The 19,078-nt window shown below is 52.2% G+C and overlaps 2 protein-coding genes across 6 annotated transcripts in view; one reads left to right on the top strand and one right to left on the bottom strand.

The window, feature by feature from the left end:
* Positions 1 to 4,099, top strand: part of LPIN2 (lipin 2) — a 101,971-nt gene extending 97,872 nt beyond the window's left edge. For all 3 annotated transcript variants that reach the window (XM_051851363.3, XM_070050416.2, XM_002713608.6), the window contains exons 19-20: positions 352 to 455; positions 761 to 4,099. In XM_051851363.3, coding sequence (XP_051707323.1) covers positions 352 to 455; positions 761 to 905 — 249 coding nt within the window. In that variant the 3' untranslated portion in view covers positions 906 to 4,099. The remainder of the gene's footprint in view (positions 1 to 351; positions 456 to 760) is intronic.
* A 2,671-nt stretch (positions 4,100 to 6,770) lies between these two features.
* EMILIN2 (elastin microfibril interfacer 2) overlaps positions 6,771 to 19,078 on the bottom strand; it is a 64,773-nt gene continuing 52,465 nt past the window's right edge. For all 3 annotated transcript variants that reach the window (XM_089305873.1, XM_002713587.6, XM_089305874.1), the window contains 4 exons: positions 13,630 to 14,016; positions 12,385 to 12,417; positions 11,638 to 11,766; positions 6,771 to 7,866 (listed from right to left, as the gene is read on the bottom strand). In XM_089305873.1, coding sequence (XP_089161999.1) covers positions 7,529 to 7,866; positions 11,638 to 11,766; positions 12,385 to 12,417; positions 13,630 to 14,016 — 887 coding nt within the window. In that variant the 3' untranslated portion in view covers positions 6,771 to 7,528. The remainder of the gene's footprint in view (positions 7,867 to 11,637; positions 11,767 to 12,384; positions 12,418 to 13,629; positions 14,017 to 19,078) is intronic.

Raw genomic sequence — 19,078 nt, 5'->3', positions numbered from 1 at the left:
TGCTCACTCTTCCTTATCACCTCCCCCACCTGCCTCCCTTCCTCTGGGGCCCTTGAATCTCAGGCGTGCAGAAGGCATTGCTTCCCGGCCTTTTCCTGCTCCAGGGCCACTGGCTTCTCCTTCTTGGCTGCCCATGGTTCTGACCTTCCCATGTGTTGAACTTGGCACAACTCTTCTTAGTTTGGGTTTATCTGAAGCTCAGTGTCAATGGCAGGGCTGCCCTGTGCCCAGCCCCACATGTTTTCCATAGAATCTTCTGTTTATGCAGTGCTGTGGCTCAACAAGGAGCTGGAGAAGCATCTCCTAACTTCTTCTCCCTGGAATCACCCTGCTTGATGTTTCCTTCTGCAGGATGTCTATGCATACACACAAGTTGGAGTTCCAGACTGTAGGATATTCACCGTGAATCCCAAGGGTGAATTAATACAAGAGAGGACCAAAGGAAACAAGTCATCGTAAGTGTAATTCCCAGTCTTGGCCCAGTGTCCTGCAGGAAGCGGGGGCGGGGGTGTGTGCACATGGGGATGGACATTCACTAAGATCAGCCCCATCTTGGAGGATGAACCTCTGGGTGTCTTCTCCTCCAGAATAGCTGGTTCTCCTAGTCGTGTCCGAGGAGGTCTGTGCCTTACAGCAGGACTGACCCATCTCTTAACCTGCCCATCTGAGGAATCTGAGAAACCAGCCTTGTAACCCATGATCTTGTACTTTTGACCAATTTTAAGTAACAGCTTGTGTCCTCCTCAATCCCTTCTCCTAGATATCACAGGCTGAGTGAACTTGTGGAGCATGTGTTCCCACTCCTCGATAAGGAACAGAATTCTGCCTTTCCGTGCCCAGAGTTCAGCTCCTTCTGCTACTGGCGAGACCCCATCCCTGAGGTGGACCTGGATGACCTGGCCTGAGGCAGCATCTCTGGTAGTGAAGGGGCTGCAGTTACTCGCCCCACGGCAAAGGAAGGTGGCCAGACACCTGCTCACCCAAGCAGGGACAGGATTCCTGGAGCTGGCGCTGCTGACCTCCTTCGCCTTCCCAGGCCACTGCTCAGCACCTGGAAGCAGGAGCGAAGGGTTTGACTTGGGTTAGAGGCCTACGGTCCATCACACGCAGGCCCTCACACGTGCTTTTTGCCAAGTTATGTGCTGGCTGCTCCTTCAGTTGTATAATATGAAACGAAAAAAGCTAAAAAGGAGTGGACCAAAACATTATACGAAGTAAAGTATTATCATTTCCACTGGGCAGTTGGGATTGTTTATCTCGGTAACCAGGGCTTTTTCCAGAGGGTCAGGGTCCACTGAACTGCCCCAAGTCCAGTTTGTGATACTGGCTGAAACTGCACACAGCTCCTCTCCAGGCCCTTCCTTTGCTGCACACTGAAACAACGGTGCTCAGGTGTGCCAAGCTGGGGGGGCCTCCAGGGGAGAATATCCCCTCCTGTCGTCATTTTTTCATCTGTGACTACTCCATGCTGAGACGCCTTTAAGTTATTTCTTAGACATAGCCAGAAGAACAGATCTTGTAGGTCTATATTTGATATCTGTAATAAAAGTACTAATAGCAGGAAGTTGGGTTTTAAAGCAAACAAACAAAAACCATAACAGTTGTTTTCAAGGAAGCCTCAGACGCAGGTGTGCACTTGTGTTTGCCCTTGGGAGTAGACCTTTTTTCTGTCTCTACCTGTTGCCTGGCTTAGGTGGGCCTTTGGGTGTCTTGCTTTGGGAACAGGATGCCCGGAATTTGGTGCTTCCGATTTGTTAGGGAAGCACAGAGGAGCTTGTGTAAAGGTCACTGGCCAGCAGGGATTGGCTCTGGCACTTATAATTACAACCCCATAGAAAGCTGGTGGAAAGCGTGTAAGTGCGTTTTTGGAGTTGCCTGTGGAGCGATCTGCCCTCTGCAGTGTCCTGAGCCCACCATTCTGCCTCTTCCATTAGCCAGGGACTCCTGTGCTCTGCCACACAGAGGCTGCCCTATGAGATTTCACGGGGGCTTGAAGGGTACCCATGCATTGTCACTGAAATGTACATCACCGTTTCATTTACTGACTTGTGAGAAGCTCACGTCAGCGGGGAAGGGCGTGTACTGAAAGTCCTCCTGAGTGTTTCTGGGTGCTGACAGTGTCTGCGGTGTTAACAGCAAGAGCACCATTAGCAGACTTTCAGGGAACCAGCCACAGCCCCGTGTCTTAGTCCTCACTGGGTATGTGCAGGAGGTGGAGACACAGACGTCATCCTGGAAGGGTTTTCTTTCCAGATTTTCCTGCCTCTGCTGTTGTGTTGGAGACATCTTTTTGTTTCAGTTTGCCTCATCCAAAATAATACTGATCTGAAGTTTGAGTAAAGGGGTAGTTATTTTTCCAGATTGGAGAGTTTAGAATCCTGGCTGATGGCAGCCAGTGTCCCAGTGCTGTTGGATGCAGAGACAATGTTGAACCTGGTTCTCAGTGGCAGAATGTTCACAGAGAGGTTGCACAAGGTTTCTCCAGGGCAAATATTCCCCCTTACGTAGTTGCCAAGGACTAGTAGTTCAGTGAGTTTATTTCTTACAAAACAAGGTTAGGGAAGTTAGGTTATGTTCAGTGACATTCTGCCCAGTTAGTGAAGTACAGTTGCAGTAGAGCAGCCATGCAGTTAGTTCCTCGATGTCATAGGCACCGTCAGTGTGTCCCCTCAGCCACCCTTGATTTACAGGAAGAGCGGGAGCTGCGTGTGCTTCTCCCCAGTTCAGTGGGAATTTGTATATATGTGGTACGCAAAAGCTTAATTCACATCTTTCTTAGTTCTTTTCAGTTATCCTTTAGAGTAGTTGACTGGTTTGTTTCTTTTTCTTGACAAGCTCTTCTCTTTGGACACAGGGGCTTTCTCAGAGGGTGCACCCTAGGGCCTGGATCTCTGGGGCAAGGTTGAGGACATCTGGTCCCTCTGACCCAGTGTCTATTAGCACTAGACTTTGTTGCTGCAGATTGATCCAGTGGGTACATAGGCTAATTAATGTGAGTCTCTTTCCTTGTTTAAAGGAGTCCCTGTTGCTGAAAGTAGATGATTACTTTTGCTGTAGTGTTATGAACGTATTAGTTTGTGCTGAAAATCCATTGCCATTTGGTACAAATGACATTGTTCTTTCTGTGAAAGAGAGATGCTCTCGAGTGTGTTTGTACACAAACCTGAGAATGGTGAATTGAAGCATCACCCTAGGCTGGCCTCGGTGGGTGAGGTTGCAGGCAGATGGGGCTCTGCTGAGTCAGTCAGTCGGCCGCTCCATCGGTGACAGAACCCCTTTACCCCTTTCCAGTTCAGTCTGGTGTTAGTATTTGCTTTCATGTCCCTTGTGTTGAGGCGTGTACTGGTGTGTGGTGGGCTTGACAGACCTGGAGCAGGCAAACTGAACCCTTATTCAAGGACTGTTTTGCTGTGCTTAAAAACATTTCATAATTTTCAGTTGGAAAAGGGAAAAACTAATGAGACGTCCTAAAGTCATCGGTAGAACAGCTGAGGAAGCAAGCTGACACGGTGACTGGAAAGCATGTCTGCCCCTCAGCAGCCCACCTGGCCACCGGGCCTGTGCACACAGCCCTGCCGCTGTTTGCTCTTGAAGGTGTGCAGGCAAGACCTTTTCAAGAAGAAACGGTTAGAAAAAAGGAAGCTCCTCTTCTTTTTGCAAGTTGGCGAAAACAGATTCTTCCAGGGAGTTTTACAAGTGTCATCGTATTCATTCTGCAAAGCTTTGTTTCCCCCGCCTTTTTTTTTTTTTTTTTTTTAAATAGAGCATTCCGGGTTTAATAAAACTGGTTAGGTATTAGTTAAAATGAGTGCTCTTCCAGGTGAGAACTGCTTTTTCGGTTTGCTTTGAAGGTAAGAAAGAGGGAGGGGGGAACTTTGCTCTTTTAATTTAATAATTATGTTCAGCCTCTGATAAAGTATTTGATTATTAGACAGCAATGCCACTAATAACTTTTAAGTTGTCAAAAATTAATTGTAAACATCAGTACAGTACTCTTAGTTATGGTAAAGACAATTGTCTTAAAATGAATGGCTCATATTTTGATGCAGTGTTTGATGTTCAAAACAAAATGTTACAACAATAAAAAAATTAAACAATGCATTTGACTCTTTCCTTCTGGGGACATTTAAGCCATCTTTGTACTCTTGCCAGAAATAGATAATTTCCATAAATTAGCATTTTGATCTTTGCTGATGCTGAAATTTGTCTAAACGGAAGACTTATTTTTGGTGCTTATTTTTAAAACCTTACTGCAGGGCCGGCGCCAGGGCTCAATAGGCTAATCCTCCGCCTTGCGGCGCCTGCATACCGGGTTCTAGTCCCGGTCGGGGCGCTGGATTCTGTCCCAGTTGCCCCTCTTCCAGGCCAGCTCTCTGCTATGGCCCGGGAGTGCAGTGGAGGATGGCCCAAGTGCTTGGGCCCTGCACCCCATGGGAGACCAGCAGAAGCACCTGGCTTCTGGCTTCGGATCAGCATGATGTGCCAGCCGCGGCGGCCATTGGAGGGTGAACCAACGGCAAAAGGAAGACCTTCCTCTCTATCTCTCACTGTCCACTCTGTCAAAAAAAAAAAAAAAAAAAAAAAAAACACACACACACACACACACACACACACAAACCTTACTGCAGAAGTAAGGCTGTACCCACAGGAACTACCCTCTCTGGCTTTGTACATTCTGCCAGGAAGTGACTCAGTCATGCATATGTAATTTGTTGTAGTCTGGCTGGAATTCAGACTGGGTTGCCCTCTTGCCCCTTGGCACCCCACCTTTCATTAACCCCTACCATTTAGCAGCCTCGATGTTTTCATCGAGTGATCTTTGCTCACAAACCACATCTATTATTTAAATGAGGATCTGTGTCATCTCAGATCACTGGGCCTTTACCAGAGCAGCTTTTGTTGAGTCAGAGTCCCTCCTTGAGAATGAACTTTTACATTTCATGCTGTTCCATCATGACATGATGGCCGGGTGATGGGAACCATCGGTCTTTGGAGTGCATTTTGGCAATAGAATGGAAGCACTCAGACCAGAAGTTTGATTATAAAGAAGTGGCTCTGAGAGCCGTCAGGATCATCAGGTCAACACAAACTCTTTAGATTTATGTATTTGAAAGGCGGTGTTAGAAGGACAGATCTTCCATCCAGTGGTTCACTCCCCAGATGACTGCATAGGCCAGGCCAAAACCAGGAGCTCCTTCTGGGTTTCCCACATGGGTGCAGGGGCCCAAACACTTGGGCCATCCTCTGCTGCTTTCCCAGGCACATTAGCAGGGAGCCGGATTAGGAATGGAGCAGCTGGGACTTGAACCAGCACCCATATGTGATGCCACCATTGCAGTCAGCAGCCCAACCCACTGGGCCACTATCCCAGTCCCGGTATGATGGCTTCTCATAGGGGCTGCCTCAGAGCCCACCTTCCCACTCCCAGCCCTTGAGCTCAGCTGTCTGTTTTCTGTCTATACCGAAAGGTCTTGCCTTGCTAAAGCTGTGTCTCCTAAATGGGCCAGGACCATCTTTCATCCTCATTTATTTTGGAGTAAATACAGGATCCTGCTGTAAATCAGGCTTGTTCTGTTTTGCCTGCCTTGGATACATAGAGCCAAACTTAACTTTTGTCAATAAATGAGGATTCACTGAGAGAAAAGGACCAGGTCGTACTTCATGCTCTGGAGAGCCGTCTATGATAGAGTAGTAAAAGGGGAGAACATTTCTCTACCTGCTCTGGCCCCTGCCTGTTCAGCCATTGACCATGTGTCCCCTTTGGGCTGAGTAATCTCTTTAACGAGAGAGTAGTCCATGGAGAGGAGAGTGAAACCATGTGCACTTGCCAGCTGGGTTTCCTAAAAACCTCCACTGTGTTGGGTTTTTTCCATGAGTCATTTCTAGGACAGCCAGGGGTACTGACACCTCCCCAGCTGCAGAAACGAGGGGTGAGGAGGCTGTTATCCCCGCCCCCCTCTGCCCCCTCCTGAAGAGAGGGATCCAAATTTTAACTGAGTAAAACCGCAGACCTGTAGTTCCTGCTCCCTCTTCCACAGCTGGGGTGGACAGATAAGAACTCTGATGGGCGTGGTGACTTTCATTTGCAAACAGACCTTGAAAGTCTGCATTTTGTAGCATTAGAGCATCTTCCCATGGCTCAATACAGGCCAAGGAAATCAGAGCTTTTGTTTCTGCCATCCAAACCTTGTCCAGGGGCCCCGGGGGGTACTTAACTGACCAGGTTTCCCAAAACTGAGTAGCAAAAACTGCCCTGAGCCGAGGATCTCCTGTGCCTGGAAGTTTCTGGGGCTGTTGGTGAAAGATCATTGTGCCTGGCCCCCCACTCCCTCAGAACAAGCACATGCTGGCTCTGGGGAGATCCTGCCTCCCACATGATCTCAGTGTTCCGTGTGTGAGCAGCTTTATGTTGGGCCTGTTGTTGCTTAGAAACCTGAGAATTCATAAAGTTGTGTCTGCCAACACGCTGTGCAGTGGAGCGATGAGGATCTGCTCATTAGCCTGGCAGCTGCCGATTACATGCAAGTTTCCAGCATCCCCTGGAGGAGCCATCCTGTGCCAGATCACACAGGGGCCCTGACCTCCAAGCACATCTGGTCCATCTTTTCAAGCCAAAAGCAAAACCCAAGCATCCAGCTTGGGTACTGATGGGTAACTGTTAAACGACTGATGATTAGTTAATGCAAGATCACTTTGTACTGCCATTTTTTAAAAGTTACCTTTCTACAGTTTGTTTTTTCACTCCCACTCCATAACGTACGAGACATAAGTAACTTGAAGAGGTTTTACATCTTTATTGGCACTCCCTGTCATTGCACTTAAGTTGTACATGTCATTTAAGGAGCCCATTAAGCTTCATAAACAGTCTCAAGTGCATCCCCCTTTGTAGCTGGACCAAGGCCCAGGTGAGCAGGGATAAGTCCCCGGCAGCGATGGTGACTCACGCATGGAAGAGCCCCACGTGGAAACACTAGGTCTCTGGGTGGTGGCTCAGACCACTTCAGCATTTCAGTGTTTACACTTCTCTCCTGTGCACAGTGTGAATACAGACAGACAGCTGGCTATGGTGTGATGCTCCAGCGAAGAACAGACACAGGCGACCAGCCTCCATGCAGCAGCTCTTCATCAGCAGGACACGATCCTATGGCTTGGCTCTACAGGGAGCAGCGTGAGCCTCAGTGGTTAGCACCGTGTGGGTTCAGCCCAGGAACCCTCGGAATGAGATGGAGGCCTCAAAGACACAAGGGGAGGAACCGGCTTCCAGCACAGGGACGTTTCCAGGCCTTCCAGTTGTGCAGTTACAGTGACAGAAAAATCAGCGCCACATTCGCCGTGAGTTTGCTCCTCACTGCATGCCTGGAACCTGGAAGGGCTGGTGACCTTGACAGTGAGGTAAAGCCTTTATCTTGGGGGCAGACAGTGGGACATAGAAAGATCTAGACCAGTGCTCCAGTTACATACATAAACAGAATATATTAAGGCTTCAGAGTTTTTACAACTACTTTCCCCTTATCTGTCCCCAGCCACCCTAAAGGGGGGAAAGGAAAGGATATAAGAAAACCCCACTGAATGTGGAATACATTTCATCAAAGTCCGTGTGGGCTAACCTGCCCCCGGTCACCACAACATTGACCCCATCTCCTGCCTTCAGGTGCACGATGAGGTGGAAGGCCCCTGGGCCCCCACAGGTGTGCAGGGCCCCTGGGGGCCGGTGGTACTCCAGGAACTCCCTCTTGTACCCAGCTGTGTGCAGCTGGGCCACACTGGCATTGGACACCGACAGGACTGCTTCCACGTAGGCATCCCTCTCGGGAGTGAGGGTGGCGGTGATCAGGTAGCGCCCATCGTATGGAGCCGTGAAGATCCCTGGGAGGAGAAAGGCACTGGTGTTTATCTGGTACAGTCAGGGCACAGAGGGTTTAAGTTAGCCTGGGTGTGGGGGCTGTGGGGAAGCAACATCTCAGCTTGCCCGGGACTGCCCTGGTGCCCAGCCCGGGATTGTTGGGCTCACATCCCTGTAGAGGGACGGCTGGCAGAGGAGAGGGCAGACTGCTGGACGCCGCAGCCAGGGTGAGGCCGCAGGAGCCCACGGCAGCTCCCACTGACCCATTCCTCCTGCAAGACTCCCCGACTTCTGCTCGAACATCCTCCACCAATCGTCTCCAGAGACACCAGTTTAACAGCAGCTCTTCACGAACCTGTCTACCTTGACAAGAGCTGGGAAGCCAGGTGCGAGACCATAATGCCTGAGTGTAGTGTAGTGATGATGTGCTGGAGAGGGGAGAGGAGAGGTGCCCACGTCACCCTTCCCCCAACTCCAAGCAACAGCAGAGAAACATCTCTGGCATCCACCCGGAGCAACAGAGGCATTACAGATACATGGTGGCCCTAGGAAGAAGAGAGCTACACACTTGGCGTTCGCTACCTCATTTCAAGTTCAGCCGTGCACCAGAAGGGACTTGCTTGGTAGTGAGTGGGTAACAAGAGGCCCTTGCTGTCCCCAGTCCTGCCATAGACAGCTGAGGCATTTACTCCTGGGGAGCAGGGGACCCTTGCAGGTCCTACACCCTCTTGCCTCAGAGAGCCAGCTTCAGACCCACCCCTCACGGGGCCCTATGCAGCAGCTGTATTTGCAGCTCCCAATAACCAGACTCCCCTGGACCCCAAGAGATGACTTATTTGGACACATGGGCACAGCCTGGCCCCCATCCTGCTCCTAAGCACACTGTACCACACCTACCTGAGTCCACAGAGACAGCCCCACCCTCACACAATCCACAGGAACTGATGGGCACTGTGAACAAGGCCCCTAGCAAATTGCCCTGGGGGAGTTGCATCCTAGCTGGTGCTACAACCCCAGCAACCCAACCTACACGGAGACACTAACAGAGGATTGCAGCCGAAGAGGCTACCCCAAATCCACTAAAGCACCCACCTGGATGTTAGACACAGCGTGTCCAACCAACACCCTGGGACGTATCACCATCAAAGTCTTTTACTATGGAAGTCACTCTATAAACTTGGTAGAACCAACTGATTCACTGGATGCACAAGAAGCATATAAAAAGAACACAGTAACTTTAGCAAAGACCATAAATGATAGTCAACAAATTACCTGACAAAGAATCCAGAAAAAACTGTAAAGAAACCTAATGAGATACTAGAGAATAGTAAGAGGAAAACAATCCCTTATATTAATGAAAAATTCAAATAGTGAACCAATCAGTTTTGGAACTAGAGAACTCAGTAAATGAAATTAAAAATAAAGCTGAGGGGAGGGCATCTGGCACAGCAGTTAAGGTGCCATTTGCGCCGGCGTCGCAGCTCCCTACGCTAATCCTCCGCCTGCGGCGCCGGCACACCGGGTTCTAGTCCCGGTTGCTCCTCTTCCAGTCCAGCTCTCTGCTGTGGCCTGGTAGTGCAGTGGAGGATGGCCCAAGTGCTTGGGCCCTGCACCCCATGAGAGACCAGGAAGAAGCACCTGGCTCCTGGCTTCAGATCGGCGCAGCGTGCCGGCCTTAGCGGCCATTTGGGGGGTGAACCAACGGAAAAGGAAGACCTTTCTCTCTGTCTCTCTCACTAACTCTGTCCAAAAAAAAAAAGAAAAAGAAATCTTAGTCAATGAAGTAACTGATGAAAACTTTCCAAGTCTTGGAAAAGACATGGACATTCAGGTCCAAAAAGCTCAAAGGATTCCTAAAAAATTCAAAAAGATCACCTCTGAGGCATATTAAAGAGTCCGAAATACAAGACAGAAATCTCAAAACAAGAGTCCCTTATAAGACAATCTCCATTAGATTAGCTACAGACATCTCAGCTGAAACCTTACAGCCAGGAGGAAATGGGACGAGATATTCAAAGTCCTGGGGAAAACAACACCCACACAGACCCCTGCCAGCCAAGAATTCTGTATACGCAGCAGAGGGAGCCTTCAGAAATTAAGGACGAAGACTTTTCTATGACAAGCAAAGCCTGAAGGAATTCATCAAGAAATGCTTAAGGGTGTCCTGCATTAGAAATGAAAAGATGGTCGTGTGCTCAAATTTCAGCTGCAGAGCAGGTGCACAAAAGAGAAGGAAAAGCGAACGATTCACTTATGTTTTTCCTGAATTGATTTGCTGCATATTTAGGGATTTTTTTCTCCCATAAGTTCATTCTTCTGATGATTAGGTTTTGGTATCAGGGTGTTGTCAGTCTCTTGAGCTGGAAAGCATGTGGTCCTGTTTTCTGAAAGAACGTACTATGCTATTTAAGTCTTTAGCCCTACAGTTATCTCTGGGAGAGGGTTTAAAAGATGATTTTAAGGACAAGTGCTTAGCCAAGTGGTTACAAGGCTGGTTAACATGCTCCAGTCATACATCAGAGTACTTGGACTCAGTTTCTGGCTCCATCTGACTCCAGCTTCTTGCTGATGCAGACCCTGGGAGGCAATGATGAAGGCCCAATTGGTTGGGTTCCTGCCACCCACGTGAGACCTAGATTGAGTTTTCTCCCAGCTTTTGCAGACATCTGGGGAGTAAACCAGGAGTTGTCTCTCAGCCTCACTGCAGTGAAGCCTCACTCAACTGAGGACCTATTCCATGTGGCTGTCTTTCTGGGCATGACAGAAACAGAGCTCACCATCCTTGCTCACCAGGGTTACCTGAACTGAGTGTAGTGTACAGCCAGTCCCCAGCCGAGTGACGCACGGGAGGGTGACCTGGACCCCAAGGGCCATGGCAGCTCTGAGCAGAGGGCCCGCCACCAGTCAGGGCCAGGAAGTCACGATTGAGATGACCACAAGCACCTCTTCTCCCTGAGCGCCTTGGAGCCAGGGGTCACTGCGCTCTGCTCCTAGGGTGTGCGGCACCCTGAGTCCTGCTTGTCCAGGCTCTGCAGGTGACTGTCGCGCTCTCCACCTACCCTAAGCACAGGTGGGATTTAGCCAGGCCGTGCTCAGGCAGGGTGAGCATGAAGGTAAAGGCTAGTCCTACAAAGCAGGAAGCCGCCCTGGCAGGGGAGCATTGGCATGAGCCAACACAGTGTCTGCGATGTCACAGGAACTGGCTGGGAACCACGTCACCACAGCTGCCTCAGGAGCTCTGCCCCATCAACCCAGACCCAGCAGGAGCCCTGCTTCCCAGGCTGCCCGGGGACCCAGGGAGGGGACAGCAGCCCAGGAACAGGGGTGGGCTGCAAGGAAGGAGGCCAACCCTTGAAGGCCCTAGAAACAGCCCAGGGCTGCAGGCAGGGCCTAACACAAGTGCTACATACAGGCTCAAGTTCATTCAGTGATGCTGTTCCAGAGCATGAGGCCCCTTCTGGAGAGAACACAGTCCGTTCACGTTAAGCACCAAAGGAGTCGCTCACCTGCTCGTGTGTGTGTGTGTGTGTGTGAGGCTGTTAAGGTGACCGTCAGATCCCTAGGGAAGAGCTGCGAGGGAGTGCTGTTAGCAAACAGCCATAAAACAAGTGAGCGGGGCAGTTCTGGCCGTGAGAGCCAAGGAAGATGCTGAGCTCATGGCCAGAGAATGCGGCTCCACTCGTGCCTGGAGCTGGACTGCCTGCAGCCCCGAGCTGGGAACCCTGCAGAAAACCCACAGGAAAACGGCAGGCCCACCTGCCCCCGGGGAGAAGCAGGAGGGAGACCGCACTCACCGGTGTTGGGGTTGTAAACATCCCCGTCGTTCACCAGCACCTTGTTGAAGAGGACGACGCCCCCATCACTGGGGAAAGGCTTCTGGGTGAGCCCAGCAGAAAAAGACACCAGAGAAGGCACCGGCACCCCTGGAGCAGAAAGAGGATGTGACTGTGCCGTCCCGGGTGGGTGTTTCCTCCAGGGTACGGGCAGGTGTCACAGCCTGGACGTCTCAGGCCTGCAGGCCACAGCTCTGAGCATGTAAGTGCTGACGATAGAAACCACCTGAAGCCTAGGGCCCAAGGGTTCGCCTGGTCTGAGATCAGCAGTCAGGACAGCCAAGGGATCTAGGCACTGGGGACAGGCTCTTGTCAGGAAGAGAAACTCCGTGCGCCTGGCAGGATGCATCAGGGCGCTGCTTCCTGACTGGTGAGCACTGAAGCCTGGCCCCCCCGCCCCCCGGAAGCTCATCGGGACCACACAGGGCAGAGGCCCACCCACTGAGCCCCCAGGGAGCTAGGATGAAGTAGGTGGGAACATCCTCGTCCTGGGCCTGCCTCCCAGCCTCTCTGCAGGGCAAACGCTTAGGGGATTTGGTCCACTGCAGTCAGCAGGGGCCTGTCCCAGGGATGGTGGGCAAGGAAGGGCTGGTCCCTGCACCCCACTGGTGCTGCAGCCTGGAGGGAAGAGGCAGGGAATGCAGGGTGGGGACAGAAGCCAGGACAGGGAGAAGTGTCCTACTGCGCCTGGGCTCCTGGTGGACGTACCTGGGGAGGCCACAGGAGGCGACTTGGGGTACCCTGAAAAGCAAAAGGAATAGAATGTCACAATCTTACATAGCTCAATTTCCTGAACCCCCATTTTCTCTCCCTGCTCCTCATATGCTCAAATGAATCTTCGTCCTTAAACAGACACAGGAGAAAGGCACCACTCAGCTGCCTTGTGAGAAACAGGCACGTTTGCACCCCGGTGCCTGCTTCCTCACTGGGCTGCTCATCCCTGGGCAGGGAAGGTGGCCCTGAGGGTGGTGAACTGGCTATGGGAGTGCAAGGAGAAGGGGCCCTGGAACCTCGGACCCAGGCCAGGGAGGCGAAGGCTGCAAACTGAGTCAGACACACCAGTAACACATTTGCCTGTAACAGCACTGGCTGTTGAAAAGCTCTGCCTTCAACTAGACCGAGTGCAATATTGACTGGGTGGGCAGAGCATGCATGGATGCACCGGCCAGTGAACACCTGACAGAGTAGAAGCATCCATAACACGAGGACGGCACTAACAGGAGACGCTGCCACCATTCAAAAGGCAGCAAAAGGTCCTCATTGCCCTACAGCAGTTGACACGACCTGCCCCAAGCCGCATCAGGTGCTCACATGCTAGAGCCATGAGCCTCGGTTTGCTCATCTGTGAAACAGTGACCCCAGCCTGCCCAGCACTGCCAGAAGGGCTACAGGAGACTGAGACCCGGTTCATCCCTGGCGTACAAATACCCCCTTCCCCTCCCACCTTACTCTGCACCGTCAGAGCCACCAGGATGGCGGCAGCCCGATTTTCACACTCCCGGGAGCACTCCTGAGCCAGGCACTGAACCAGGCTTCTCTCCCTCAGGCTTCAGTAGCCCCCAGGCCGCCCCACTCCGCACCCCGCAGTGCAGGAAGGAGCTCAATGCCAGCCCCCAAAGCTTGTGTTGTTGGCACCCGCCTCTGCTGCTAGGCAGGCTCCCAGTCCACTTGCAGTTCGTGTCCCAGACACCTTCCTGCTGGGGAGGGGTCCGCGATCTGGTGGCCTGGGGCAGCTGTACTTCCAGACACCAGTAGGAGGCACCGTGCTGTCCTGGTGCCACGTCTGCTGCGTCGGCATACATTGGTTCTCAGGCCAGCAGCATCCTTGTAAACGCTCCAACCTTGGCCCTCTGAAGCCTGGGCCCTGGACCCCCAGAAACCCCATAGCAGCAGAGCCAGGCTGCCTGCCACTGTCCCCCTGTGTCTTCCCGCCCATGTCCCCCAGAAGATTACCTGGGGCACCCGCGTAGCCTTCAGCACTGGGGATGGGCGCCAGCCGGGTCTGGCCGTCCACCCCATGGGGCAGACCCCTGCCCGACACGCCCATCCTCCCCGGAGGCCCGGCCTCTCCAGTCTCCATGATGACGCCAGTGGAGCCCGGCAGGAAGGGCAGCCCAGTCCAACCAGGCTTGGCCGGCGGGGGCAGCATCTCTTGCGAGGGCCGCTTGGGCAGGACCGGCCGCTGCTCTACATGCGGCCGCCGCTTAGGGTCCTTGGGGGGCGTGGGCCTGCTGGGCTTCGGCAGCGGCGGGGGCGTCAGCCTGAGCTGCGGGGGCTCTGTGGTTGTCTCCGTCAGTAAGGGCTGCTCTGGGGTCTGAGGTGCTTCGGAGGGCTCCTCCGCTGCGAATGGGGAAGCAGAAAGAAACAAGATTAAAAACCCCAGGCTAGGACGCCTGTATCCCACATCATCCCACATCGGGGTGCCTGGGTCCAGCCGCATTGCCAGTCCAGCCTTCAGCTGAGGTGCATCTGGGAGCGGCAAGTGATGGCTCCAGGACTTGGATCCCTGCCACCCACGTGGCCGACCCAGATTGGGCCCCCAGCTTCCACCTGGCCCTGCGCCCACATTGCACACATTTGGGGAGTCAACCAGCAAATCAGGGCTCTCGCTCCCTCAAATCAAAACAAAATGTAAACCAAAAGCGGTGACTGCCGAGTCACAGGTCCTCTGTGATGCTCAAGTTCACCATGACAGGGCAAGCGTGTGTCTCTGTAGCAGGCAAAGTTCCTGGTGCCTTGCCTCCACAAGGAGGTAATTTGTTTAAGGAGATGGAAATGCTAACTTGGGCCTGCATCATGGCTCACTGAGGCGCTGGCACCCTGGGTTCTAGTCCCGATTGGGGCGCCGGATTCTGTCCCGGTTGCCCCTCTTCCAGGCCAGCTCTCTGCTGTGGCCTGGGAAGGCAGTAGAGGATGGCCCAAGTGCTTGGGCCCTGCACCCCATGGGAGACCAGGAGAAGCACCTGGCTCCTGCCTTCGGATCAGCACAGTGCCGGCGGTAGCAGCCATTTGGGGAGTGAACCAATGGAAGGAAGACCTCTCTGTCTCTAACTCTGTAAGAAAGAAAGAAAAGAAAGAAAAGAAATGCTAACTTGATCTGATCATCACATTAAATGCACCCATGGAATTGTCACCCTGTATGTATGATTAAAACAGTAACTTAGAGGTAAAAAGAGCAGGCAGGCAGCTTGGACACCTTTGGAAGAAGCCAGAGCCACACTGCCCTGAGGCCACCCACGGGGCAGCTGAGTGGGCAGCTGGCCCCCCCTGCCCAGCGTGGGAGGATTTCAGCTTCTACATAATTGGTCACAGTCTTCCAGCATGGTTCTGGGTTCCTGATGAATCTGAATGAATGGAAGGGACCTGTAGCCACCACCCCCTTTACGGTCTCGAAAGCCAGCCTATCTCAAGGTCATTGCCAAGGGCCCTACCAGCTGGCTGCTGAGGGACCCCACAGCTGACCGAGGCCAGTGTGGGGGAACCCGGGCCACCTCTGCAGCTGGCACCCATCTGGCCACACCCTCAAATCCCCAGCAGAGGGAATTTCCAAGAGGGACCTCCTGACTCACTCGGCTCTGCCCTCCTGAGAGGGCTACTGAGCCCAAGGCGGAAACTGCCGCCCTCTCCTCCCCTGAATTATGTTCCTGGAACCAGCCTTCCAGGAAGCCCTTCCTGAGTGTTCACAGGACATCTAAAAATAACCAGGGCTGGCCAAGACACTGGGCAGAGCGGACACCACCCTCTCCCTCAGTGGGTCTGGTGCTGGCCAAGCGCCTCAATCATGAACGGGCCACAGCACTGCAGGCTTCACTAAGGTAAATGGAGGAGCAAACACCCACTCCCGTGCACCTACAGGCCAGGTTGCCTGATCACCCCCAGGGAAGCTGTTTCAACAGCCTTTCCGACCAGTGCCCCAGGAGAGAAGGCAACCCTAGGAGTGATGGGAGCAATCCTGTTCTCCATTCCCCCAAGGAGGGTACAGAGGAATCCCACTGCACACAACAGAATAAGGCTTCAGGACTTATGCTCTCAGTGGACCTCTATCCCCAGTGCAACAGCTTGGGGAGGCGGGGCCTAATGGGAAGCAGTTAGATCAAGAGGGCTCAGGTTAAATGGATTAACGTCACTATCCTGGAAGGGGGTTGGTTATCATACGAGGACATGGTTGTAAAAGCAAGCCCAGGCGGCAGGCACTGCACCCCATCCCACGGCAGAGGGCCTGGATTAGAGCCCCAGCACTAGCTCCCGACTCCAGCTTCCTACTGCGGCAGGAGTAATAGCACAAGTACCCAGGTTCCTGCCGCCCATGTGGAAGACCGGGATCGGGTTCTGGACTCCTGACTTCCGTCCAGCCCAGCTCCAGCTGTTGCGGGTCTTTGGGGAGTGAAGCAGCAGATGGGAGCTCTCTAAGGAAAGGACGCCTCGTTTGTTCCTCGTGCCTCTCACTGTAGTGCAGTCTCACCTGCCCTTCTGCCCTCCAGGCTCCCAGCATGGACGGGGCCGTCCAAAGGCCCTCCCCAGATGCCAGGGCCATGCCCTTAGATATCTGAGCCTCCAGAACTGTGAGAAGTTAGTTTCTTTTCTGTATAAATTACCCAACCTCTCGTATTCTGTTGTAGCAACACAACATGGACTCAGCAACCAAGGCATATTCAGTATACAAAGGACAAAGAGAAGATCCTACAAATTTTCAAGGGGAAATAATACCAAGAGTGACCGCAAATTAGAAGTACAGCATTATGGGCCGGTGCTGTGGCGTAGCGGGTAAAGCTGCTGCCTGCAGTGCCAGCATTCCATACAAGTGCCAGTTCAAGTCCCGGCTGGTCCACTTCTGATCCAGCTCTCAACTACAGCCTGGGAAAGCAGTAGAAAATGGCCCAAACCCTTGGGCCCCTGCACCCACATGGGAGATCCAGAAAAAGCTCCTGGCTCCAGATCAGTGCAGCTCCGACCATTGTGGCCAACTGGGGAGTGAACCAGCGGATGGAAGACCTCTTTCTCTCTCTCCTCTTTCTCTCTCATCTCCCCTTCCCTTCCTCCCTCCCTCCTTCTTTCTTTCTCCCTCCCTCTCCCTCTTTCTCTCTCTCCCTCTTTCTCTCTCTCCCCTCTGCCTCTCCTCCTCTGTGTAATTCTTTCAAATAAATCTTAAAAAAAAAAAAAGTACAGCATTGGGGTTGGCACTGTGATATAGCGGGTAAAGCAGCTGCAACACCAGCATCCCATATGGGCACTGGTTTGAGTCCCAGCTGCTCCACTTTCGATCCTGCTCCCTGCTAATGCAAGGAACGCAGTGGAAGGTGGTCCTAGTGCTTGGGACCCTTGCAACCACGTGGGAGATCTGGAGGAAGCTCCTGGTTCCTGGCTTTGGATCAGTCCAGCTCCAGCCGTTGCAGCCATTTGGAGAGTGGACCAGCAGATGGAAGATGTCTCTGTCTCTCCTTCTTTCTTGTTGTAACTCTAACCTTTCAAATAAATAATTAAAAAAAAAAAATCTTGCATTCTATACCCAGCCAAAATATCCATCAGTTATGCCAGCAGGAAGCATTCCAGACAGATAACACTAAAAAAAATAGTAAGCACACTGAGGCAAGTGTTTGGCCTAGCAGTTAAGATGACACCTTGGGCCACCTGCATCCCCCATTGGAGTGCATGGTTTGGAGTCGCAGCTCCACTCCTGTTAACGCAGACCAACGGAGGTAGCAAGCAAAGGCTCAAGTACTTGAGTACCTTCCACCCATGTGGGAGTTCTAGATTGGGTTCCAGGTTCCTGGCTTCGGCCTGGCCCAGAACCTGGCTGTCGAGGTCATCTGGGGAATGAACCAGTGGATGGGAGCCCTCTCAAATAATAATTATTTAAAAAAAAAAAAAACACACTATTTCTCAAGCAACCTTTCTTAGAAAACTATCATAAAATGTGTTCCAATGAAATTAAATGTGTTCCATGAAAAGAAACAGAGAAGAGAAAGGGATCTAACACAGGAGACTCGAGGAGGATTATAAAGGCGACTGAGACTGAAAGTCTTAGAGCAAAGCCAGAAAACAGCCGGTCCTGACTGCATCAGGAAGAAAGAGAATTCCAGGAAGAAAGTCCCCAATTAAAAAAAATGGAACTAAAAAATGACTGGCACTTTTTCTGGTATAGAAGGCGCGTTGAGGGGCTGCTGGAAAGCAGGGAGAATCCAAATAGATGCACAAAACGTGAGCCAATGACGCACCGCTGCTCTGACTCGGAGAGAAGCAGACAGCAAAGCACCATTGCCACGGGAGGCGAGTTAGCTCACGCGAGCACAAACAATGGGCACTGGTCCATGGTAATGGAAACACGCTGGGTGCTGGAGCAGCGGGCAAAGCTGATCCATCAGCTTCAAAACACAGAGGTATGTATCAGGACAAAGGGGAACAGCTGCACGTGACCGCCCTGCGGACAGGATGATGCAGGCTACAGAGCCGGCTTTCACTGCATGCTTCTCCCTGCTATTTTATTTTCACATCTAATTGTAGGAGCCACTCACTGGGCCTGTTTCTACCCACTGCCCTTCAAGTAAAGCATGTGTGACTTTATTCCTTGTCCTTTTCTCCCCCCTTTTTTTTTTTAAAGATTTACTTATTTGAAAAGCAGAGTGACAGAGAAAGGTTGGTCTTCCAAACACTGGGTCACTGCCCACAACAGCCAGGCATAGGCCAGGAGCCAGGAATTCCAACTCTCCCACATAAGTAGCAGGAATCCAAGTACTTGGGCCTTCATCCACGACCTCCAAGACGCGTTAGCAGGAAGCTGCATTGGAAGTGGCATAGCCGGGACTTGAACTGGCACCCATGTGGGATGCCGCTGTCACAAATGGTGGCTTACAACGCTGTGCCACCATGCCTGCCTTCACCCTCCTTTCTTGCCACTGCCTTCCCCCACACATGGCCTTCCTTGCAGACACCCTCTGCTCTAACATTCTGCCCCCCATCTCCTCACTCCTGCCCAGCTCTCCCCTGAGTGCAGCCTTGCTAAGGGAAACAGTACCGTCCTTGAAGTCCTATCTCATTTACCACCCCCTCCATGAAGCCCTTTAGGATCTGCCCAGCAAGGCGGGAGCAATCTTGTCTCTGAACAGGAAGCAACCTGGGCCTCTGGGGCTCTTTTAATTTGGAATCATTCCTCTAGTAACAAATAAGTTCTTGAGGACAGCATTTTTTTGTTGTTGTTGTTGTTAAGATATATCTATCTGAAAGATTGACAGAGAGAGGGAATGAGAATCTTCCATCAACTGGTTAATCCCCACAATAGCTGCAATGATCAGGGCCAGGCCAAGCTGAAGCCAGAAACCAGGAACTCCCTCCTGGTCTCCCATGTGGTTGGCAGGGGCCCGAGTACTTGGACCATCTTCCAGCACTTTCCCACGCACATTAGCAG

The sequence above is a fragment of the Oryctolagus cuniculus genome, chromosome 10 (assembly GCF_051225735.1).
Source record: "Oryctolagus cuniculus isolate XC-2025 breed Fujian yellow rabbit chromosome 10, ASM5122573v1, whole genome shotgun sequence".
NCBI lineage: Eukaryota > Metazoa > Chordata > Mammalia > Lagomorpha > Leporidae > Oryctolagus > Oryctolagus cuniculus.
Note: the sequence above shows the minus strand (reverse complement) of the source record. Positions and strands in the feature narration are given on the sequence as shown.